The sequence below is a fragment of the Salarias fasciatus genome, chromosome 4 (genome assembly GCF_902148845.1).
Source record: "Salarias fasciatus chromosome 4, fSalaFa1.1, whole genome shotgun sequence".
Taxonomy (NCBI): domain Eukaryota; kingdom Metazoa; phylum Chordata; class Actinopteri; order Blenniiformes; family Blenniidae; genus Salarias; species Salarias fasciatus.
Genome location: NC_043748.1, coordinates 10,924,668 through 10,949,672, shown reverse-complemented (window position 1 = coordinate 10,949,672; position 25,005 = coordinate 10,924,668). Strand labels below are relative to the sequence as shown.

Here is a 25,005-nt window from a genome sequence, read left to right as displayed (position 1 = left end):
CTTCAGACAATGGGAGGAGAAGAAAATAACATCAAAGTTAGCCGCGCATTTGAATTGGGATAATCCCAAAACAGTTGTTCTGAATGCGCGCCGCACCGGATCAGATGTCCCTTTTCCGCCTCGCCATCCCCATTCTGCCGTTTCTGGCCCGAATTTAGCTCCCTCTGTGGCTCTACTGTACTTGGACTTCTTAAATGTGGGTGTTAACTGTAGAGACCTTTGTATCTCGTAAACCCCTTTTTTTAGAATAACGGCCGTACAGTTAAGTATGCTCATAATCTTGGGTGTTTTGTGTGTGTGTGTGTGTATGACATTTAGATGAAGGAGTGTATCCGTGTGGTGTGCGTGGGAGCGCATTATATGTTGTGTATGCGCACATAACAAGCATGAGTGCTTGAGAGTGCGCCTGCCTGGCGTGTTATTACAGACAGGGGCCACAGCTATGCGCTCCCTTTCCACTTTGTCTGAACAGCAAATAGGTTAAATATCATAATGTGCGCTGAACGTTGTGTCCAGATGGAAGATCAAGGTATTTTTAATCAAAGAGCTTCTAGTATACAGTTTTAGTGAAGGTCATCTGGTTTTTTTCTATCTGTCTTTCACAGAATAAAGGGGTAATAACTTCAAATCTGCAAATCATGGTACATAAACATGAGGTAACATGAAGCTGAAGTGTAATAGGTGTTATGAAAGTTTCCTTCAGACGCCATGAGTTTCATGGCAGTGTTCACCTTCGTGTTTGTCATTTATGATATGCGTGGATTGGAGGCAAATTTGAAGTGTAATATTGAGCTTCATTGGGATTACCCAAGTAGATGATGTGTGTGTGTGTGTGTTTGTGGCCGTGTTCATAAGCGACATTTTTATCGGCGTGGGTGTGTGTAAGAATGTTTGTATGATTGTGCCTGTGCACTTGCCTGAAATGTGCAGCTGCCAAATCTGACAGAACTGAAGCCCACATTAGCCTGCCAAGAGAAAGGTACAAAGACACACACATGTACACGCACACACACACACACACACACACACACTGGCCTCTCTTTTCCTTCTCACGCCATATCTTTCCAACTCTGTATCTTCGAACTCTTTCTGTCTCAAACTCTGTGTGTCTCCACACACACACACACACACACACACATGCACCAGCACACATGCTCACCTCGCCCTGCCAAAAGGGAGAGGTGGCTGGTGAATAAACAATGGCACTCCGCCCATAGTGTCACCCGCCTGGGCTTTGATCAGCACCGCTGTTCCTGCTCCCCACAGCAGCGCTTCCTGTCTTTCTGCCTGCCGAATGTTGCCATGCGTGCACACACACGCGCGCGTGCACACACACACGCACACCTACCTGTAACTTTGTGTTCACAGGCCTGCATACTCTGTCTCCCAAGTCTTTATCTGTCTTAGGCTCCCTTCAAATTCTCACATAAAGATACTTTTGCTTTGAGTTAGTGCCCTCGTCTCTGCAGTGCATCTTTCAAAAGTGTTACCTTCTGCAACATATTCCCACACAGAGTCGGTGTTTTCCCCACACACCGGGATACACACCTTTGATCCGGGCTCAGCCAGGGTCCTGCCGAAGCGTCCTCCAGGTGAAGTGACAGCCGACACATTACATAATGCAACAGTGACCATTGTCTGACAATGTTTGAGGATGACAGTGAATATACGTATGAGGCGCACGGTATTTCTTGTCAGATTTAAAGTTGATGCAGTCCATGTGATCTAGCCGCCGGGGCCTTTGTGCATGCATAATAATAACAACAAGGAATCCTCCGCACACGCTCGCAGTCACACACGAACTTGTACACATTCAAGGGGCTAGTTGTAGCAGCTGCAGTTTGTCTGTAGTTGTGTAGTTATATATGCATTAGTTTCTGAGGCTGTTGAAAGGATGACTTTGCCTGTGGGAAGGAATGGCAGCAGTGGATCAAGAACAGGTGTGCTGGATGCTCTCTGTTGCAGAGGCAAAGAGCTGCTTCAATCACTGTGTGTATGCAAGTGTGCATTTCTGTTTGTGTGCGCGTCCTTCAACACATCCAAGCTCTCGTTGCCAACCTTGAACTGCACATTCGTTTACAGAAGTTTGTTAACCATCTGTGTCTTTATCAGTGTCTTCTCTGAGAGTGTGTGAGTGTGTGTGTGTGTGTGTGTGCATGCATGGGTTTGTGAGGGGGGGGGGGTGAATGCTACTTGAATAATTATTTATATATTTTTTTCCAATATTGTGACTAGAAAAATTGACTTAAAGCTTCTTTTTTCCAACTTTGCAGTTTCTGTACTCCAATAGATAACAACCTTATTTTAAGAAATCTGAAATACATATTCTTTGAGTATTGCAATGAGTTGCATCTCGGCATGATCAAATTCACTTTTGCAGTTCCAACACAAATGTCCCAGTCTTGAGATTCATGCAGATCCTTCTGGTGTCATATGCTGCAGGTATTTAAAGGCAGTGTAATTCAATAATAATCTGCTTTTTCTTTGTCCTGATACTATTAACTGTGCCAATAACCATTTAGTCAGATTTGAATGGTTAAATGCAACTGAAAATGATAAGACTGGGCTCCTTTGACTGTTAATAATGAGCCCATTAAAGGATTGTTACTTTAATATACCATCATGTTACTCAAGGAAATGTACAGAGTAGGTTTCCAAAAGGTTACTCAATAAAGAGTAATGGACTGTGTTGAAGAAAACTACATACACGGTGGAGAACATGCAAACTCTACACAGAAAAGCCCCATCGGCTTCTGTGTCTTTATAAATGTTTCTTTCAGCGTTTGCAACCGTACGCTTTTGCACTGCAGCGGCTGATTGATGACTTTTCCGGCTGTGGGCCGATTCCCGCCTGCGTTTGATCCTCATATCAGAGGAGGTGGAAGCAGGAGAGCGATAACACCGCCGGATGATACAATGGAACGTGGGAAGTAGAATAGTTTATAGAGACCACACTCCGTTCGCACACAACAAACAAATTACTCACCAAGGCACAAGCCTAACGCTAAAGTACAAAGAAATGAGGGTGACCTCATATCCTGTGTGTGCGTCCTTGGCTGGAGACCGTCTCTTTGAAGATATCAGATATATATATATATATATATAGTTCCAGATGAGTGATTAAAAACAGGAAGACGTCAGAAGATAATTCCACTGAAACGCAGACACCTGACTTAAAAGCAGTGTTATGGAGCCGGTTTATCTTTCATAATCAGTTACTGGGATTCTGCAAGAGAAGTGAGTCCAGTACATTTTTTTTAATGTAAGTAAGTAAAATTTATTTGTGTAGCGCTTTTCACAGACAATGTGTCACAAAGTGCTTCGCAGTTTAAAAATCACAAAAAAGACGATTCACAGTACATGAGAACATATAATATAAAAAGAACAAGTTACTACCAAGACAATACTGACTGGGGTCTAGAGTGCCTTCTGAAACAAGTATGTCTTTAAGAGTTTTTTGAAGGCATCCACCAAGTCCAGGGAGCGCAGATCCGGAGGAAGCTCATTCCAGAGGCGCGGAGCAGTGGATGTAAAAGAGCGGTCGCCCCTGGTTTTAAAGTGAGTCCGGGGGACTCTCAGAAGGTTCTGGTCAGAGGACCTCAGGCTTCAGGCATAATGTAATAATGACTGCTCAGATAATAGCATAAAGCTGTTTTCACAGTAGTTATGTGACTCATTTGTAATTGAAAAAAAAAAATTAAAAAAAGAGAAACGATAATCGGTTGCCTCTTTTTTTTTGGGTGGGTGGGAGTACGTCCCACAATTTCCAGCAAATATTGACAGAAAAATTGACATTTTGATTCACTTAGATTCTGGAAGGACTGAATATTCATTATATAACGTTATAGTTTATTTACTTTTATATGTGAAGTACAATTTGAAATTCAAATTCCAACTTTCATATAAAATCACTTCGAACAACCAGAGAGGAAATGTTGTACAGAAGAAGAGGATGCAGCTGCATAGTTTGCTCTCACAAAGCTGTCTTTTTTTTTTTCGTGTTGAAAACTAGAACATTCAGTCCCCCCCCCCCCCAAAAAAAAAAAAACTTTTTCTATGTCAAGAGTTTAAAGGTCAGTTTATCCACTATTAAATGATGTACTTTTTGATAAACAGATTAAATGCACAAGTACACACACACACACACACACACTCACACGTGTGGCATATGGTGTGTGTTTCAGCGTTGTTTCCTATTCTCTTTCTACTGTAGCTCACAGCAGCTGAGAGAGACACAGACGGAAAGACAGAGAACAGTGTGTTCCCCCTGTGGGCTGAGCTGGGCTGCAACATGTCTTCATTAGCGCAGCAATTGTCTTACTATTTTCATCACTTCTAGGAGAGACGCCTAAGTAAGAGCATGCAGGAGTGTGTGTGTGTGTGTGTGTGTACACGCTGCAAAAAGCCAGGTAACTCTGCGATCTGCTATTTGGGAGAGTTCCACTGCTGCCGCAATCACGGCGTCTTCCCACTTCATTTCTAGATCAGCCCTGGATAGAGCGCTGAAAAGCATCAAAGCACCGAAAGCAAGTCAATTCACACCAATATCGGCGTTCTCTTTCAGAGGGGCTGTCCTGGCCGACTTGCTCAACCACGTCTTTTCATTCCTACACAGACAGACAGCGAAGCAACAGCAAAAGTTTTTCTTCTCTAACACCTCAGGAGGGAGATCTCTCTCCTCCTCCTCCTCCTCCTCCTCCTCCTCCCCCTCCTCCTTCTCCAGCTCCCCTCATACACACTTCTTTACCTTTCCCACAATCCTTTGATAAAAGTGCAGATAAAAGAAAGTCTGTGCTCATCTTTCTGGCCGTCCATCTCTCCTTGAGGTTAGCACCTCCTTTATTATTTACTATTAGATCAGTAGCCATACATACACACACTGCCTTGTTCTGCTAAAGCTGGTGTGCGTGTGCACGTGTGTGTGTGTACGTGTATCTGTGTGTGTGTGTGTGTGTGTGTGTGTGTGTGTGTGTGCGCGTGTCTGTGTGTGCATGTGTGTGTGTGGGCGCAGTTCACATACCATGTCTTTGCTTATGTATGTCTGTGTGCTTTGTGCCCCTCGTGTATGTATCAGCTCTTACCCTTTGCTTGTCTGTGTGTCTATGTGTGCGTGTGTGTGTGTGTGTGTGAGCGCGCGCTTGCGTGTGCGCGCGCAGTGCGTCCTTGGCTGGAGGCGGTGCAGTGTGAGGTTTTCGCTGCTGTCTGAAGTCGTCCAGCCTCAGTGTCATTAGAGGATCTCTTTAATCCAGACTTTGGGAGAAACTTCTGACAGCACGCTGCAAATAGAAGGCCCCGCCGCACATGAAGAGCAGCTCAGCTCCTAACAAAACACCAAGTTTAAAGAGGCCCCTGGCCTTTTTTCCTCCTCCCACTATTCCCTCCCTTCTTTCTTCTTTGCTTTTTTTCCCCTGCCCTCTGTTGCTTTTACTTCACCCTAGGGAAACATGCTTGCCTTATCTGCGCAGGAGGACCACCCAGGAAAGATGACTCAGGCATTGGTGTGTCTGTGCGCCTGTGTGTGTGTGTGTATGTGTGTGTGTGTTTGTGTGCGTACAGCACAGTAAAGTGCACACTCATTTGACTGTGTAGCACTCACATTTTTAGAACTTTTCGCTGTTAATATTAATGCATGCCTATACCTGCGCGGATGGCTGTGAGCGCTGTGTTTGTTGGTGCCTGTGCGCGCGTGTGCGCCGCTAATCCTTTGAGCCAGAGTTTGGAATGAAAGGCTGAGACACATTGCTGATGGAGAGGTGAGCGAGGCCTTCAAGCTCCCTACTATGGGACTGTGCAGCAGTGTTTGCACCGCCGCCCCGATCGCTCCATCCTGGCCACGTGTTCTCCTCCTCCATAGGTTCCCCTCCTCCTCTTCCTCTTCAGTATCTCTTTCTCCCTTTTTTTGACCTTTCGTCTTTTTTTTTTATTCTCCAAGGTTTTCATTACATTTGGCTGTATTTTTTCCTTCTTGCACCTTTGTCTTCTGTCTTTTTTTTTTTTTTCCCCCTCTTTTCCACGCTACCTCCTCCTGAACAAAATCAGATTTCCTTCTCTTCCTGGCCTGTTCGCAATAGTTCCAGTCAGCATGACTGATAAAGACCATATCACCCCGAGCATCTGGAGACACTTTAGCTTGATCTTCTACACACTGTCGTTTGCACACCCTCACAAGCTCTATGGCAAAAAAAGAAAAGACCTGCGTCTTGTCCATATGTTAAGTCTATGTGTGTGTGCTTTTTTTGTGTACACTACTGATTTACTACAGAAAAGAAGCCACAAACACACAGGTTTTGTTGTGGCTCGGTGTCTGTGAAACAGTCGTTAGCCAATCTGACGCCGTAACAGACAACAGTGGGACAGTGCAGGTGTTCACAGGTGTCTCCGTCCTACGCTCAACCAGATTTCTCCTTTAAAGTGTGATATCCTTCTCTAATTTCATGTAATACGATCGCACCGTCTGACGGTCATCATGACTAAACGCTTCCAAAGCCCCTTTCTGAGTCACGCCGCCCTCCTTTTTCATCTGCAGAACTGTCCCATATGATTCCCTTAATGAAGTGACAAGTGTGGAACTTCTGCCCCTGGTCCCGTTGTCAGTACATCAAAAGTAGAAACCCACAAGAAAGGGAAGAACACGTCACCGGCGGGGCCCTGCAGTCAGCATTACTTCCCAGAAGACATGGTCCAGAGATGCTGCGTCACCGCGTGGTGAATCGGAGGTTGATGTAGAAAGGCCTGTCGGGTCTCTGTCATCCTCTCGGTGCGCCATCGCGTTTCACATCAGCGACAGCTGCAGGTCTTGTTAGGGTTACAGATAGGGACTTCTGGGGAGGAAGACATGATTGCTAACAGCTAAGTGATCTTACCGACATGGAAGTTCACTTGATTACATTTGATCTGAGCTCTTAGATCACTGATAAGAAAAAAACTAAACCATTACTTGGATCTTAATGCCTTCTCAACAATCTACCCTGCTGAAAGTGCTTTTCCACTGTCAATGAGCTTTTGATTCGCGAATAAACAAAATGAAATGATGAAATTGAAGGCAATGGGTTGCGCTCATCGGAGATGTGGGCTACGACGTGGCCGCCGTTGCCTAAGAAATACCCTGATTAATAGGTTAAGCACGCTAGAAAGCAGCCGCCGAGGAGCTGAAACTGACCTCAACATGTGCTGAAATCACGGTCGTCTGTTAATGAGGATGAACAGACTGGAAAGTAGAATCACCTGCAGCAGCGCAGCTCAGGTTCAGTCACGCTGTGGCACCGTCTAATTTCAATTGATGAACATTAATGACAAAATAATATTATTTTCGTGTGCTCCTTTCTGCTATTATTTAATTTTAGTTTCTGATGCATTATCCACCTTTTTCTTTCTCACTTCCTCTTCAGTCAGGAGTTCTCAGGGAGCCGCTATACAAAAGTTCATTCTGGCCCTGAAGCTTTACAATCTGTGCGTGATTTATGTCAGCGCAGTGGGTTGTAGATCAGCCAGTCATGCCGATCACCTGGACTGTGTTTCTCCCGGCTCAGAGAATCAACAAGCCAACACCTGGCCTGCTCACTCAACTCCAGTAGGGAGGGGGGGCGCAGCAGATATTGATGCTAGCCAGTGCCCCACAGAATTGTTTGAGGTGTGTATGTGTGTGTGTGCATGCATGTGAGTTTTTATGTAAAGGTCTGTGTGCACGTATCGCCCTCTGCTTTCCATGCCGTCTAATCAAAGATGAAGTGTCCACATGTGGACCCAAAACATCTGGTTCTTCGTGACTGCAGGAACTGCGCCTTGCTATCACTTAAAGGGGCAGGAAGAGAATTGTGTGCTTTATTCTCTCTCCTTTTTTCTCTCGCCTGCGTGAATCTTAAAAAGCAGAATAGAGTAAATTCTATTCTTTATTGGAAAATTGTGGAGAAATCTGATCAGCCTAGTTTTTAGAATACATGTCAAAGTGGTTTTTTTTATAGATTAAATCATACATGGTTGCATCTATGCTGCTTCAAACAGAGAAACAAATTTACCAGTTTTTACACAAACAAAAAAAGTTTGTTTAGTAAGAGTGTGTCTCTTTCCGTGTGTCCTTGTTAGAGAACTTGTCTGGGTTTAATAAGGGCAGCTTCCCAGTAATTACAGTCGTGGCTTTATTATTAGCCTTTTAGCACTCAGAAACTAATCATAAGCTGCATCTCTCCTCACTGTCCCTCCGTCCTCCTCCTCCTCTGATGTTTACGTGACGGTTTCATCCCTCTGCGTTCTCCTCCAGTCACCGTCTTGCTATCAGAGCGACCTCTCGCTCAGATCAGACCTGCCTCTCCCACCAGAAACAATACAACTGTAAACCAGCGTCCATCACTTTGCGTTACTCACACTCGACACCACACAGATTTCGAGCTGTTTTTTTTTTCTCTCTCTCTCTCTCTTCTTTCTTTTTTCCCATCAGTCAGCCAACTGATTGTCTCTCCCTCCCTCCAGGCTCTGCAGGAAAAGGTGGAAACTCTACAGAGGCAGCTGCACAGCTCCGAGAAGAAGCTGCTCAGCAAAGAGCTGGAGACCGAAGAGAGGGTAAAGCTCGCGCTTGTGTCGTCTTCATTTTTCACTCTTTTTCATGCCTGTCAGACACGACAGTGTCACAACATCTCACTCAAGCTCATTTGCTCCTCTCTTTTATCATTGCTTCACTCTTGCTTCCCAATATTAACTTTTTTTTTAACCTCTTACCCCTCGGCCTTTTCGCCATGTGTCTCTCAGCTTGATGCCAACGAATAACCTCTGAATGGCTTCGTATTAATCACTGCTGTCTGAGGTCCTGAGTCCTTTTAGTCATCCCTTCAACACCTATCTGACTTTACGGGCTTCCTAACTCCTAATTTGCTACCCTTACTTGATCCTCCAGGGGGCCACAAACCACAAACAAAAGACGCCTTTCCCTCCTTTTTCCTGCCTCTTCTCATCTATCTACCATCTCTCGTTCTCCTGTTCAGAGCCATAGATATGCCCCCTCACACATATCCCGAATTCCTTGAGATCTGGCTTCAAGAGCCAGCGCCTAGGGCCAGGAATGCCACCACTGCCTGTGTTCAAAAGGGAAGCCTCTGTGTGCGCACACACTCGCTCGCGCTCCCCACGGCTCCCCAGAATGCCCTGTAATCAGGCTCTGTTTTGACCTTGACACACACTGAGAAGAAAGCACTAATGACTACGCTCACACAGGAGGTTGGTCTTTGTTGCGCGGTATGTACACCAAAGGCTTTCTTTCTCCTGTGTCTCCTCTGATGCGCCCGGTGACCCTTGTACACACTTCACACACTCGTCACACACCTCGGCGTCCGGCCATCATAAATCTTCCGGGCCCCCGGTTGGTAGTTTTGGGAGCCCTCTTCGCTGACGCCTCGGCCGAAGCGCTGCATATCGTTTCCTTCCACGACAGTCAACGTCGCTGTCGGATTAGAGCTCGGAAAGCCTCGCTCTAGCTGTGCTTGTCGACCCCCAGCAGACTTCATAAGTTCAGTTTTAACAATAGCACCACTAACAAATGTGAATTTTTTAACAGTTAACAAATAAGCAGGCTCCTTATACAAATTCAGCAATTGCATCAGGTTCTGATTCAGTCCGTTCAAAGAATGAGTAAACAAGACTAAGAGGCTGACGAAGCATTTGGTTCCAATTTTAAGTACTTGACAGACCTTGACTTGCTGCCACAAACACATTTCACTAATTTATCGCAGATTGTTGTGTTGCGACAAAGTTGGCAGCGGAGCAGCAAACAGCAAGTGAGCCATGGTGGAATAAGAATGAAGTAATCCGCACATCAGCCAACAGAAATAAAACCAAACAACAAGCAGGACAGCTGAGGCGCAATCCAGGCCACAGCGATCAGCAGGTTACTGCACTATCAGACCCCTCCGTGGAAATACGCTTTATTAGTGGTGAGAATTTCATCTTCTGTACCGGTTTAACCGGCATAAACTTTAACAAGAGAGTCCGTCACTCACACCTATAGAGGATTTAGAATCACCATGAGCAACTGGAGGCGTGAGTCAGTTTCCAAAAGTGAATGAATTACTGCTTTTTACAGACCCGTTGCAGGTTTACTGCGCTCTAAAAGCCAAACCCAAAGTGAAGCAGCATGTGGGTTAGCTGCTCCTCGCTGTGGGAACAAACATCCCGAACACCTGAGGCCTGCTCAGACTCTCAGCCGATTTCGTTCAAGGCTGAAAACTTAATTCTTCTCTGCAGCGGTCTCATGATTTTACTAAATCACTCCTTGTATTTCTAATTTTTCACTATTCTAAATTCTTTTTTTTTTTTTTAGTTTCATTTTGAATTCTTAACTATTTATCCTGCTGTTAGCAGTTCAGCATAAGAAGTGAACCAGCGCTGTCGAACGGAAAACTGCTCTGTTATCTTGAACACTCTTTTTTTTTTTTTCATTTAGCTCCCTTAGTTTGTTTCAACTTCAACACACCTTGTCTCATCTCTCGCTGCAACTTTCTTTTTTGTGAGACCTGCAGGTTTACATTCACCGATGTGGATCTACAGTCTGTAGGTGTGTATGGTTACTCCTGTCTGCTGACAGCCACTCACAGTTTTAGTCCGGTGTGTGAGGAGAGACAGTCTGAATCATATATCGACTCCCGCCTCAAATGCTGCACTCACCTGAGGTCAGACGTTTGTGTGTATGTGTGTGTGCGTGTGTGTATCGCATCAAAAGAAATGCAGGAACTTCACAACGGTGTAGATTTTTTTAAAAATGTTTGCACCTAGCTGTTTGCATTAGTAAACATCACACATGCACATGGATTGTCGACACGCCGGTGTTGTTTTTCTGTTTATCAAGTTAAACCTACAGGCATCCACTCCCAGTCTGCTCACAGTGATGTTGCCCCGGTTGATCTGCCAAGATGCATCTTTGTAATCTGATCCCTCACATGCGAACGCAGCCCTTTCTGCCCAGACTTCACTCAGATGTTGCCTGCCGAACACTCGCAGGGCCCTCGCAGGCTCCCCCACTCTAAAATGGCAGATCATCAGCTCGCTGTGTGGTTCAATTCTCCTTGAAGAGGGGAGCAGCACGTTGAAGAGTTCGGCTCTTTGTATAAATTCATAATGATACAGTGGGCACGGTGAACTGTACAAGTTTTTCAGAGATGTATTTTGCTGCAACATGGGAGCTCGGAGTAATAAAAAATAAATCATCTCTGTAGTTGCTTTCAGTATTGATGCAGACATGAAAATGCAGAGGAGTTGAACTTAGCTTCTGTGGGCCCCGTCGTTTTCCTGCATTACGTCAGCAGCCACCAATCCATCCCATAGTTCGAACAGCTCCGCTAAGATCTGCAACCACGTCTAATCTCCTCCTGTCTTATTCCCTTTTTTTTTTTTTTTTTTTGTGGAACGGTGTCTTTTTTTGTTTCCCCCCCTATCTCACAGTAGAGCGTTTTTCAATTCAAATTGCTCCTTGGTGAACTCGCTCGGTGCCAGCTCGGTGCATGTGGAGGTGCAAACTTTGTGAGTGGCATCGTTTTTCATGTACCCCTTTTTCCTGACAAGGTTTTTGTCACTTTGGAACAAGACGGGGGGGAGTGTACATCAAAAATGTCTTTCTACCAGCTACTCAGCCCCAACCCGTCCCACACAGGCCTGTACACACACACACACACACACTCTCACACTCACACACCCCTTCATTAGCATACATCAAGCTTCCCAAGGATGTGACAAACTTCATTTGAACGTTGAAAGTGTTGAGGGCTTGTTCTTTTCTGCTGGCAGCTGTCAAAAACCACGCCATGTGACGGTACCAAACGCAAGGGAAAGTCAAAACCACAATCTAAAGACTATATATAGATGAAATGTTGTCATTTTAAGATGACTGGGAGGGGAAAACGACTGCCGCTCCTCACAGTCTTCAAAACTAGAGAAACGCGCTTCATCAGGAACAAACAAAATCTCATTTTGAAACGAGCTGTGGAGATGAAACCTGATTTTTTCCTTCAAAAAGTCCCTTTTGATTGCTTGGGAAAGTAGTGGCACACTTTTTCCTTATGTTTCCCTCCTTCGCTTTCCTTTCTAATTCACTCAGATGTGGAGTCCGTCATTGACTAAAACCTCACGGAGGGTTTGATCAGAAGTATTGTTTAAACGCATCCAGTCCTAATGGTGAGGAGCCTTTTTTCTCAGAAGATGCCAAATGTCTCTTTCCACCTGTCAGGAAAACAAACATGTCTTTGCTGTAAGAAAAAAAAAGATGTTGAAAGAAAAGAAAAATGTGTGTTTGTATGAAAGAAAAATAAGAGATGTGAGAGGAGGGACCTTGGAGAAGGCAAGCGAACGCGTCTCACAGGAAACAAGTCCGTCATCTTTGGGGAGTCAGATGGCTCGGTATTAAATTTTAACTCCATTGAGAGACATGTTGAAGTGAGAAATTTGAATTTCTGTTTCACCTCTTCTTGTCTGGGTTTTTTTTTTTTTTTTTTTTTTCCCCTGCATCTGTTAGCCCTGCAAAGGTTTTCACAACAGAGGTGTTATTTAAGAGAAGAAAGGCTGCTGCTTCCACCCACACACACTGCATAGTAAACGATGGCTAAGCTTTAGATAGAATTGCTTTCAAGGTTGTGATTGTGAATGCTTTGCGCCGTTGCGGTATTGAGAAAGCTGAGAAGATACTCGGCAGAGGATAATTTCATGTGTTTGTATGTGAAATCTGTACATATGATGCAACAGGGAGGGAAAACAGTAGTTATTTCATGATGAAAGTGGTCCATTTTTTTTTGGAAAACGTCTGTAAAAATGGAAGAATTCTGTCTTGTGTTTGTCCAGGTGCCAGATACACAGACTTAAGTCATTCATTTACTCTGGCCTTTCCCGTGTCGTCGCTTCCAAAGCGTGTCTTCATGGCATTTCCACTTTGATCAGCCTCACAACTGAATGTACACTACCCAGTCTTTCATGCTGCTGTTAGACTCCCGATGAATCCGCCGTCGCAGCGTTGCTCCGTCCCAACGTATGGGAAGGAAAATGGAGACAGCATCGCCACAAAGGAGCTTGTAATTTAGGCAGAGCGGATCTCTCATTGCTGCGGTGGCCGCACCATACATGAACCAAGAATGCAAAACTAAGGAACTTGGCTTTTGAAGAATCTAAGACTTATATTCAGAGTGGTTGGTAAGGGATGTGTTTATTCAACCATTGTTTATTGCTTTGGTCTGAGGTAGTGAAGTGTGTTTTGTCTTGGCTTGCCATTCTGTTATGACTACAGAGGCTGCTATAGATAGAGATAGACATTTTGAAAATCTGCAGTCCCGTTGCTTCAGCTCATTTTTTAAATCCTGGGACGTTCAAATTAAAGCTTCCAAAACCAGTTTTTTGCCACTTGTTTGGGAAAAAAAAAAAAAAAAAAAAAAGTCACTTTCAAATTATCCCCCGTCTTCATTCACACAACAGCAAGAGAGATGCGTGTTTTTCCAGAGCGACGGGTTCTCGGCCCCGTGTTGTTGGTCCAACACTTTAAAGTGAATGGTCCAGAAGAAGCCCGAAAGATTTGGCAAAGTTGTGGCAGACTAATCTACTGCACACTGTGCCGAGACAAAGTGAGCTGCTTCATGTCGGGATCATTTATACTGGGGGTTGCTTTGAAGTGCTTCCCAATCCCTTTCATTGTGCCCAGGAAGATTAATTAGCCAAAGCCAGAACAATCAGTTAAATCCACAACAGGAAGATTATTTTAGAGAAACCAATCTTTTTTTCTTTTCTTTTCTTTTCTTTTCTTTTTTTCCCCCCTCTTCTCCCCCTCACTTCATTTACTCTTTTTACTTGAAAGACTGGACTGATGAGAGGTTGGGGATTGGGCAGGATATTCTTACCGTCAGCCGGACTTTCTGCTCTGTCATGCGCATCACGGCGTGTTAAAATGCCCAGACTCTTCCCCTGGTTACACCTCGAAATATGTGAAGACTCCAGCTTTTTGCACTGGCTCCGTTAATTCCCGCAGCTCTGTTAAACCATTCATCAAGTTCTGAATTAATTGATTCAACAACTCTTCAGAATGCCGTTAAAGGCTTTTTTTACAATACTATAAAAGCCGTGTTTGCGTGCGTGCGTGCGTGTGTGTGTGTGTGTGTGCATGTGTGTCCATTCATGTGTGTTTGCGGGTAAAAAGTGGGGGTTGTGCTAACCAAACCCTTTTCAACTTCTATAATCAGACTCTGGTTTAGTGGAGTGTAATTTAGCCCCAGACAGACTTCCTCCGGTCCTCCCCAGTGGAGATAGCTAGCTAGCTATTGAGCCGCTGCTGCGGCGTTTGATGTGTTCTGCCCTCCACCGTGGCCCTGTCCTCTTCCAAAACCCAGCTGCGTGGAGCCCATAAATGCATTGTGTCACATCCAGAGCTGTAGTCCCGCGCAGCCAGTAGGGGGTGTTGTGCAGAGCCAGGCGAAGCGAAGCCAGCCTGCGGACCCCCTGTGGAGATGTGAAGGAGCTGTGAAGAGCGAGGGAATACTCTCTGCCATGAATAAAGAGGGGATACCCACAGTCTGCGTGCGTGCGTGTGTGTGTGTCAGTGTGTGTCTCTTCCAAAGGGAGGCGCACATTTGGCTGCCACGTCTGGAAGTGAATAGATGAGTGTTCGTGTGAGAGGGGAGCAGAAATGCTTATTCAGCGATTATACAGCGGCGAAATATCCGACTTTGTGACGCAGCAACAAATCAGATTCGACCAATTGATATGTTTTCCTAACGTCGTTTCTTTGTCCGCCCTCTCTCCTCTCAGCTGACCGGGGTGCACCAGGAGTACCAGGAGCGGATCAAGGGTCTGATGCCAGCTGAAGTCCGACAGGACCTCGAGGACACCATCGCCTCACTGAAGGCTCAGGTGGGACCGACTGGCTGCCCAACAGAAATCAAACTTCCTCGCCGCCGCTCTCATAACAGCAGTTTCATGTATTTACACAAGTAGAATTCTATTGACAGATATTGTGTTAATATTGTGAAATCAGACTTTGACTTTGGGACAGTGGGGTGACTTCATGACAGTTCCCCTTGTCTGAAAAAATCAGTCCAACCTTAAAGGAAACAAACCTCAAGCTTGTGCTTGAGGGCGAACATCCGTTTTCTGCTTTCATGAGGACAAAGGTCTGGTTCTGGAGGTTTCGCTGCTCAATCGTCGACCCGACTCTCTGCAGGACTCTCAATCAGATCACACCATCAGACATTTGACCACATTAATGCATTGCTTCCCTCAGCCCTCTCTGACTGATGTTCGGCTTCAGTTTCTCAGAATTGACATTGTAAATAATGTTTCAACCATAATAGGATCATGCAGTCCAGGTTTTTGTCAAACAAGCTCATCATAAACCCCTGCCTTGTTCAAATAGGCCTTGTTAGATCTAATTTCAGTGCCCGGACCACAGCTCTGTGATCAGATCTGTTTATAAGATGTAAATCATCAAAGGAGCAGTGTCTCCTCTCGTCCACAGTGTCTTAGGTTTTGCACTTTAAAGTGCATTATCTTTACTGAGCATTTTTTCGTAAGGTGAGGGGAGTTTTTGTCCCTCTCTGGAGAGATGCAACCACATTTCAGTGGGGTTTTTCATTTACTTTAGCAGTATAAAGTGCCAAATGAAATGCTAGAACTTGAACTGAGGTCTCCCCCACAGAAAGGAATGTACCCTCGGCTCCAGTACGGTAGTCCCAGAACAATACGGATTCTTTTGGAGCTGTGATTACTCTGCCAGGCTCGATGCCGTGTAAATGTAGATGGGGTTTGTTTTCACTTTAGCCCAAAGACACTTCATAAATAAACTTATACTTTGTAGCCAAACAAAAGAACGGTGCTGCCTCTTCCCGCGGCCGCACGGCCTCCACTAACCTGGTCCCATAATCCTCCCTGTGTCCCAGTGTGCCTTGACCCGCCTGCCCTAATCTCCTGACCCCCGGCCCCGCCGTCCTGACCCCAGGACTCAACAACCAGGCTTTTCTTCCACTTCAGCCCACTCAGCTAACTCTCTGCGGCCAAAAGCACAACTGACCCGGAGCCCTCCAGCCTCCCAGCGCTTCCTGGTTTCAGGAGCCCGATGAGCCGGCTCGCTGCTTCCCTCACATGATTAATCAAAGCGGCGACGTTTTAAGAATCGCTCCGTGCCTGAGGTTTTTCATTGTGTGCTTTTGTGCCGCAGGTTAACTTCCTCCAGAAGCGAGCCTCTTTGCTGCAGGAAGACCTGGATGCCTTTCGCAGCAGGAGGTGAGCGTGATTGTTTAAGATTGTATAGAAACGTGCGCCGGTGCGGAGCACACGTGGATGATACTGTATGTTTTTGCTGGAACGCCTCGCTATTGTCCGTGAGACAGACGCATGTGAACCCGGAGCAGCGCTCTTAAACTCGTACATTATAGTGCAGCCCGTCTGCAGATACATCAGACGACGGCTTGTCTTTCACGGCGAGAGAGCTTCCAGCTCGCACCGCTTTGATTCGCCTCCTGTCCGTCATGCAGTAAGAGCCATTTACGTCAAACGACGCTGCCGCTCACATCTCTGGAAGCATCACTTAGGACTGTCAGTCACAAACACAGCAGTAAACACAGCTATTCCATCTCCGAATGAGCGAGATGTTGAGAACCAGTCAAGGTCGTACATTTTTATTGTTTCAGTATTTTAATGAGCCGCCTTCCTCCGCACAGGTAACGGCGGGCGAGCCTCACCTTCCTCCTGCACCGCGACACAAAGGACCAAACCTCCACCCAGATGTGAGCATTACTGACTGTTACCAGTGCTTCACTCATCCGCTCATACCACCGTGGACCAGTTGTTTGTTACATTGATGTCCCGAAGAATATTTATTCATTGTCAGATTTTAGTTTTCCTCTGTTCTAAAATAACATTTTTATGTTCCCAACTTGTTTTCCTGATTTTTTTTTATATATTTTGACATCGTTAATGGTTATTATTCTTCCTGATGTCTAGTATCAACTGTCCATTGTTTTTAATAAAAGTCTTGGCTTCATTTTCTGTTGTTTTTCTCCTTCTTTCTTCTTCTTTTTTTTTTTTTTTTTTTACCCTTTCTGAGCATGTTTATCGTCTTCTTCAAATGCCTCATAATTAATCCCTCAATTAGAGGAAAGTCATGCTCTTGCCCTTGTTTTTCTACGACCACAACATGCATGTTAACCACGATTAGCTCTGTAACTGAAGTCAGAGACCTTGAATTCCAATCTCCCCCATCGCTATTTAGCATCGCCTTTCTACCCGAGCCCCCATTTGAACTGTAAAGGGTGGTTGGGGGCTTGTGGTTGGTTCAGATAAAGTGCGCAGGGAGGCGATTGTTTGAACCTCAGGCCAAAGGCTACAGTCTTGAACCATTCTGTTCCTCCACTTTGTGTTTTACCAGCGGCTCCGTACAAACTCGGGCTGGATGACTCAGACGCTGGAGTCCGCCGCACGGCCACATGTCTCCAAGTCTCCTCCAGAGTCTCCGGAGCTTCGAGGTTTTATGACGATAATAACAATTTAGAGCTAAAAAAGGATTTCATAATCAGCCACAAGTGTTGGGATAGTGTGTCTCTGGCAGGTGAGGAATGCAAGAGCTGGAATCTGAAATCATTTCCTAAAGAATACTGTTTTTTTTTCTTTGAAGGTGTCTTTTAAATCTCAAAATCAGATTTGATTTCAAAGAGAACTGTGCACGTATTTGCATTGGAATTGCCTCCCACAGTTCACGCACTTCACGTGTTGCCATTGTCCGTGACCTGCTCCGCCGTCTCCAAGCGAAACACGATTCCAGCCTCTGTATTTATTTGATGTGCTGATTCTGCTGCCCAAGCAGAGAGACGGAGGGAAAGGATAAGGTGAAGAATAGAGACAGAGGCGGACGAGAGAGGACTATTAGATCAACATGTGAGAAACAGGAATTTAGTCTTTCAGCACAATGCCTTTGTGGCGTCTGTTTTTTCTGGAAGGAATAAACCCGGCATCCATAGCTGTTGCAACCGAGCATTCGAGATGTGCAAATGTCTGCATCTGAGGAAGAAGGTACTTGTTAGTGTCGTCGTAGATATGTCTCCCATGTTTTCCTGACAAAGGGAAAGCTCAGGTAGATAAATGCATAATTCAATGATATTCTGACTTTTGGTTCCATTCATTTGGGTTTCCAAAGTTTGAGCTGCACCACAGAGCTTTCTGCGCTGGACCAACAGGAAAGAATGTGAGCGTTTTGTTTTAAGGGGAATCATTTTTGAAAAAGAACAAAGAAAATCGTCATGAAAACTTTTTTTCGAAAATAATTTATCGATATTTTATACAGATTAAGTAAATTCATTAAATAAATTCCAGCGTAAATACAAAGGTGGATTCGATACAACTGTTGCAGACTAGATTTATCAGGTATTTTACATTAAAGCACCTAACTAGTACAAGAAGAACTATAGTTTTTGCTGCCTATGAAACCCTCCATTAAAACATTATTGTGAAAAACGTGAAAAGTGTGTGTGGCGTGAGATTTTGGGTTTGTGGTGCAAACTCTGTTGGAGGGGCTTATCCTCTGGTAGTTTCAACTCTATTTATGGACTATTCAGTTCAGAAAACCTCATTGTATATTGTCTGGAAGTCACCGCCCCTCAGGGAGCGATTACACTCTGTGTTCAGACATTGCTGATAAAATTAACACTTATTCCATTTTAAGCAAGTTTAAAGGTAAAACATTTCACAGATTCAATTTTGGACAGCTACCTACTGGTATTATTAGCTACATGTGGCCCTCTCTGGAGGCCTCTGTTAGAAGCATACCAATCCAATAAAGTTCAGTCAAAGAGCTGTTGATACCGCCGATCCCCAGGGCTAATGTGTTCTTGCTCCGACTCAGCCAACCTCTGTTTTGCTAATTTACACCCAAACAAGCTCCAGCCGTAACCTTCCCTTTAATCTCCCTTATTACTCTGACATAGTTTCACTCTAATTGATTGTCTTCCACTGAAATTACCTCCATAATTGTGCTTGTGTAAATACGAGCCATGAATGTCATTTCCACACGGCCGACGTGGCCCCATTAGGGATCAAAGCCTTCGCTTCCTCTCGGTTATCTCCACATCAGACAGTGGACTTGTTGTGCGACAGCGGCGAAGGCCGGTCAGGGAGCGTCGAAGGTTTCCCACTCATCGCTCCACGGTCCCGTTCAGCGCCGGTGTGCGACGCCGGTTTTTGCACGTGTGCGCGCCAAAGCTGCAGAGGTTCCCTGATACATGTGCAGAAATTTCAAATCCATTGCAGAAAGGATTTAAAAGCAACTGCAGCGTGATACTGAAGTGAAAATATCTTGTGGCAGCAAGTGTTCCTCCTCTGTACAGTGGAAGCTCACACGGTTTTTGTTTTTCTGTCGAGTGTTCCTCTGGGATATCAGAGAGGTTATTTCAGGACATGAAGTCAAGGACCTCCTGTAATTTCTAATCAGATGTAGAGCAGGGAATTCGAGGGCTTTCGCTGCCTCTCTTCCAGCACTCACACATGTGACATGTGCTGCGTGCGTGCGCGGCTGTGACAGGCCGCCGGGATCGACTGCATCGGCGTGTGATTGACAAAGTCATTGTTTGCGTGAGCGTGCGTGCCACCAGATCTTTTTATAGAAGCGTATTCTGAGTCAGACCCTAGGAGGCCGGTGTTTGGCTGCTGTACACTGCTTGCATAAATAAACCTGTTTATCGCCAACACTTCTCTCTCAAACACACACACACACACACGCACAACACCTTCAACACATTTCACTTACGCTATTTATTCTCTTCCATCATGTTTTTTTTTTTTTTTGCCTCCTCTGTCTTTGTCTCTCTCTCTCCCAGCATGTATCATTCTTTCTTTGTTGACATGGTATTTACGGGAGGGATTTTTTTTCTTCCCCCCCCCCCCCCCCCCCACCCTGTCAGTCAAACGCAACAGGAGCTATGAAAAGGATATGCAGCTGTGTGATCTGAGAACAAGTGGGTTAGAGGCTATACAGCCTGACTGAAGAAGGCACAGCAGGTTGTGTTTGTGTGATTGTGGCATGAATCTGCTGTCTGGGCTGATAGAGGGACACAAGCCTGTGCATTCAAGACAGTGTGGGAGGTTTTGTATGTATCATTTGCCCTATGTCTCAGTCTGGGTATCTGGTATCTCTGTCTCCTGGTTGCTATTTATCTCCCTCAGCCTCTCTGTTTAAAGTGTTAAGTAGACAACGGCGACATCCGCTCTAACACAAAGTTTTGAAAAGCATCTGTTTGTTTGTTTGTTTGGCTAAACTTTGCAGTCTTCCTTATGGCTGCGGGCTTTGATGGTACTCCCACTGTCTTATGGGCGAAACTTCAGCCGGCAGTGTGTCGGCGAGGGGGGGCCGTCAGCCTGGTGGCCTTGCAGGCCGTGCGTGCTCGCTCTGTGTCTCCCGTCCGTCCACCCTGCTTCACCTTGTGTTTGATTTTTGCACCTTCAGCAGCCCCGCGGCACACCTCACACACGTCCGTCATGACTCTCGCGCTCCTCGGCTATTTGGTGTTGAGTTTGGTTTAACGGACGCTAGTTTATCCGGATTGCCGCTCTGGGAGACCTCCAGTCCACCAGAAGACCACAATTACATCTTGTGCACTACTCTTGTCACTTCTCCACAGACGTGGATTAATTCTTGCTTCCTTTGCCTATAGAGATTGGTCACTGCAGACTGCTGTATTTTACCCTCAGTCTCTTGGATTTGCAGTCGAGCCCTGCAGTCTTCATTTGCATGGGAGGTGTAAGAGTTGTTAATCTGAGTGACCAACAGAGACAAAAATGCTAACAAATGTATTTGTTATTCAGTTCTAGTCTTTAAGAAATGAAAAAAAAAGTTGATGCCACTCTCTTTTAAAGAATAATGACTTGGGACTGATCCGTGCTCGCTCAACCACAGGCTCAAAACATCTTAATCCGGATCATGAAATCTTAACAGTTGTATCGTTATTCATGTGAAGTTTTCAATCACAGTCAGCCTCTTCTAAAGGCAGAAGGTTTGAGCCGTCCTCTCTCATCAGAGGCTTCTGGTTGCCATGATGCTTACTTTGTTGATATGTCACACTGGTTTATTTAGGGACCAGGAAGCAGCGAGAGAGATAAAATCTGGCATGCGATGAATGGACGAGCAAGCTAATCACCTTACACCGGTCAAGGGAGCCCTGCTCCCCTGAGTCAGGAAGGGGGGGATGACGGGGTTAAAGTGATAGATTAAGGATGAGCGGGGGAGTCCGGGGTTCAGGTTAAGACTGATTCAGAGACGGATCGCTGTCCTGTCAAGCATGGCAGAACTGGGGCGTCCGGCCTGTGAAGTGTCTGCATGGTGCTTCAGTGAAGCCAGCAGAGGAAATGAAAGTCATTACTGTCAGTGTGGAGTGAGCTTCATGGCCCAAACGGGATTAGACAGTGCATCCGACATTGTTTCTATACATTGGTAGACTTAAAAGTCAAGCGCAAAATGGGATTAAAAGGATGGAAAAAAAACCAATAAATAACCTTCAACACCCCCCCCCCTTTTTCTTTTCTTTGCTTCTCTTTTATTTTTTCCTCCGTCTTCCTTCCCGACCAATTCCCTACCTATTTCATGTCTCATTCTTCTTTCATAGTCTTTTCTCTCGCACCTGTCTCGTCGCTGCCTCATTCCACTCTCTCTGACACATTTATCGTTGCTTTCTTCCATCTTTCACACGCTCATCCCCGTCATCAAAATTCACAGGTAGGCGCAGACTCCCACTCGCACTTTACATTCGCTGTTTAGGTTTTTTTTTTTTTTTTTTTTAAGGAAAACATCCTTCTGGGGCCAATTGGCGCTTAAAATCCAACTTCATTCCCCTCAAACTGAACCCTATCAAAAACAACCCCCACCACCGCTGCTGCTGCTCTTCCTCTTTCAAAACAGCCCCATAACAAACTGGCAAATTGTTGCCCTTCCTTAACTTTTAAGGGTATTATGCACCATGTCCAACTTCAAAGCCTGTCTTAACTCCACACTCTAATTGTATCTTCCCCAGCTCGCTGCATGCCATTTGATTCTGCTGACAACAGCACTTCTCCCTCCACTTCTTCTCCATCCCTCTCCTCCCTGTGCTCTTCCTGCCGCCGTTTGGTCCTTCGCTTATGTCGCGCGCTGACCTTCTTCGCCATCATCACCAGCGCCCTCTCATCGGCTTCTCGCTCCCTTCAGAGCCCATTGTCCCCCCCTGTTGTCACCTGCTTTGAAGGGGTAGCCTCCGTTTCCTTTCTCGGCAGTCAGTTGTCGCCCGAGGTGTGTACACACCAAACAAACTTGAAACAGTAACCCCCTGTCCTACATTGGCTGGCTCCTGCTCTCTTTATCTGCGCGCGCTCTTTCTCTCTCTCCGTCTGTGCAAAGCTAACTTCCTCCTCGTGGCCCTGGTTATAATTGCCATAAGCTTCCCTCTTGGTTTCATTTTCCATTGTCCTCCCCCCAAAAAATTCTTGGCTCCGGCTTGAGATAAAGGGATGAGTACTTCAAAGGGGTCTCGCAAAGAGTTTAACCCCAAGCCGAATGGAGTGGCACACAATACTGTAATTGAGAGCAGTTACTGATCACAGAGCGGCGGCTCGGAGAGGAGGACAGCACCGGTGGATGCACGCGCACACTCTGTTTATGGCTGCGACTGAGGAGGCCGGGGGCAGCCACGGCCGGCCGGGGCCACTCAGGATACTCGATGACCTAATTGTAAAAGCCTCTCCAGTAATCTTGAGTTTTTGAGCAGGTATTCCTTCACCAAATATAACTTCAGATAACAAAAGAAGCTAAGTTGCGCAAGCAAAGGAAACAGTAAAGAACTGATTGGGCTCGCAAGTGATTTATGTACTCCTTTCTGTCTGTATTTATAGCGCTCTTTGTAGTCGGTCCGAATCTGACCTGTGCTGTAATAATATCTCCCCATAAAGAGAGACAGCTACATCCCATAACCTTTCCCCCCCGAAGACCTCTTTCAAAGGTCTTTTTATAGGGCCAGGAACCAAGGACGACCCCCCGGAGCTCAGGCCAGCCGCAGAGCTGGGGTCAACTCCTGTGGAGCAGCAGGGAGGACCTGACCTATCTCCAAGGACCTCCCATGAACCCTGGAGGGGTCTGACAAGGCAGGACACGAGGGCCCAACTGGCCCCAGGTACAAGCAGGGGGTCCCCACGATCGCCATGGCGATGGCTTCAACCCCGGTGTGTTTACTGTCAGAGGTCAGACCCAGCCCTCCGAAGCTAACAAAGAGTGACATTGTCAGCAGAGGACTCTGTATATTAGCCAGATGACCTGAGCGCCTACAGAGAGACCTCGGCTGTGTGGATGGGCCTTTATGAGATAAGAAATTGTGTTTGTGCCGACATGTTTAAAGTCTGACTCATCTGAGTCGCACATCTGGCATCGCTTCTGAGGTCAGATATACTGTACAGGAGTTCAAAACTCACTTTTTCCAATAATCCTTACAGCTCAGACTCTAATTTAATTCTTCTAGAAGTAGCAAAACACAGTCGCTGATGTAGAAGTGCAGTTTTTATTAGATAATGACTAAAGACAAATGCAGCATGCAGAAAGTATAAAGGGGTTTTTTCCAGATCATTTGGTACTATCAGGTTTTGTTCCACGAGCCAACAGTCTCAAATCTTTTTAAAGCCTGGATGGAGAACATCTTATTAATGCTTTGCTTTGTCCACACCAGGGTCCTTCTGTCTGATCTACTTTAGTTTCAGCTGCACTGCTGTTAATTCTGCTTGTCACATTCGATCGGAGGCTTTTACTATGGTAAACTCTTCCATGTTCTTTTGTGTTTAGTTATATGCAAATTACATTCATTTTCCAATGATGGATACATTGAAATTCACTGTGACATTTATTCTAAAGTTCTCTAAGCAAACAGTGATGCTATACTTCCGCTCAAATATTATCAAAACTTCACACAAGAAATGAAAAAACCCAAAGTGCAAACTCCAGAAAACTCTGCAAAGTAGTTCTGCTTTTATTATAGTTTCTCAACTACTTCTGCAAACTGTTTCTGCTGTAATCCTCGGGAAGCAGAAATTGCCTAAATAAACATCTATAAAATTTCTCAATTTCAGGACATGATTCTGCTGAACATTGTCACAAACTTTTCACATGGGCATCCCAGACAAACTGCAAGAGCATCCACTTGAGTGCACGTCCATCCAGTTGTTCTCTTTTTTGCCGGGACAGGGAGTTTGATGTCGACACATTAGGAATGTTTTCTTTTTTTTGTGCGAGATGTGAGCAACACTGAACTTTGAAGGCGATAAAAGTGGCCTTTGAATGATGAGTAAGCTCTTAGTCATCACGGCCTCTTCAATCGCAATTTCCTCTTTTTTTCACCTTGATGGGAAGTGAAGCATCAGGGGAAAAAGTTTCACAGCACCTTTAGCAAACAGGCTGATCAAAGTGTTCGCCGTCTTTGTACTGTACGTTTTGGATCCTTGGTCCGCTGAGACAAGGACACACAAACACCTACTGTGTTTCTTTCAAGAATGCAGCCCATCATCTTCCACAAAGGGTCCCTTGTGGTGCTTCATTTGAACGCTAAGAACTCATCCAAAACATGACTGAATAAACATCGCCGTGACAAAAACAACAAAGTGCAGCGTCCAAAATCACCTCTGCTGTTTGCATCCAAACAATCCCACTCATTCAGAGCAGTGCATTTATGTGATCTCTGAGCTGTATGTGGGCTGTTTGCCCCTGTGTGTGTGTGTGTGTCTGTGTTATCCTCTGCTGCGGTTTAAAGGTGTGCACAAAGCGAAGATGTGCACGGTCAGAGGTGCAAAGACGAGTTGTGCTGTCATTGCTCAAATGAAATGATAACACCCTTTAGAGAACTTATCCGCTGTGTGCAGCTGCTTAAATCTGCTGTGTGTGCATGTGCCCTTGTTGCCACTGGTAGGAGCTGTGGAGTGATAACAGCACTCCGATTGCAACATATTGTATCTGAATGAGGACTGTGAAGTGACTACACTTGATTTTAGATGCATGTCTGCAAC

General features: G+C 45.4%; 1 protein-coding gene across 2 annotated transcripts in view; it reads left to right on the top strand.

Moving 5' to 3' along the window:
• The window catches only part of cep112 (centrosomal protein 112), an 87,653-nt gene extending 70,702 nt beyond the window's left edge, over nucleotides 1-16,951 (top strand). The window contains exons 24-27 of one of the 2 annotated variants that reach the window (XM_030088799.1): nucleotides 8,467-8,556; nucleotides 14,761-14,862; nucleotides 16,166-16,230; nucleotides 16,668-16,951. In XM_030088799.1, the coding sequence (XP_029944659.1) occupies nucleotides 8,467-8,556; nucleotides 14,761-14,862; nucleotides 16,166-16,230; nucleotides 16,668-16,671 (261 nt within the window). In that variant the 3' untranslated portion in view covers nucleotides 16,672-16,951. Of the gene's footprint in view, nucleotides 1-8,466; nucleotides 8,557-14,760; nucleotides 14,863-16,165; nucleotides 16,235-16,667 lie in introns of those variants that run through there. The other variant, XM_030088800.1, reaches the window with a different exon arrangement.
• The last annotated feature ends 8,054 nt before the right edge of the window (nucleotides 16,952-25,005 follow it).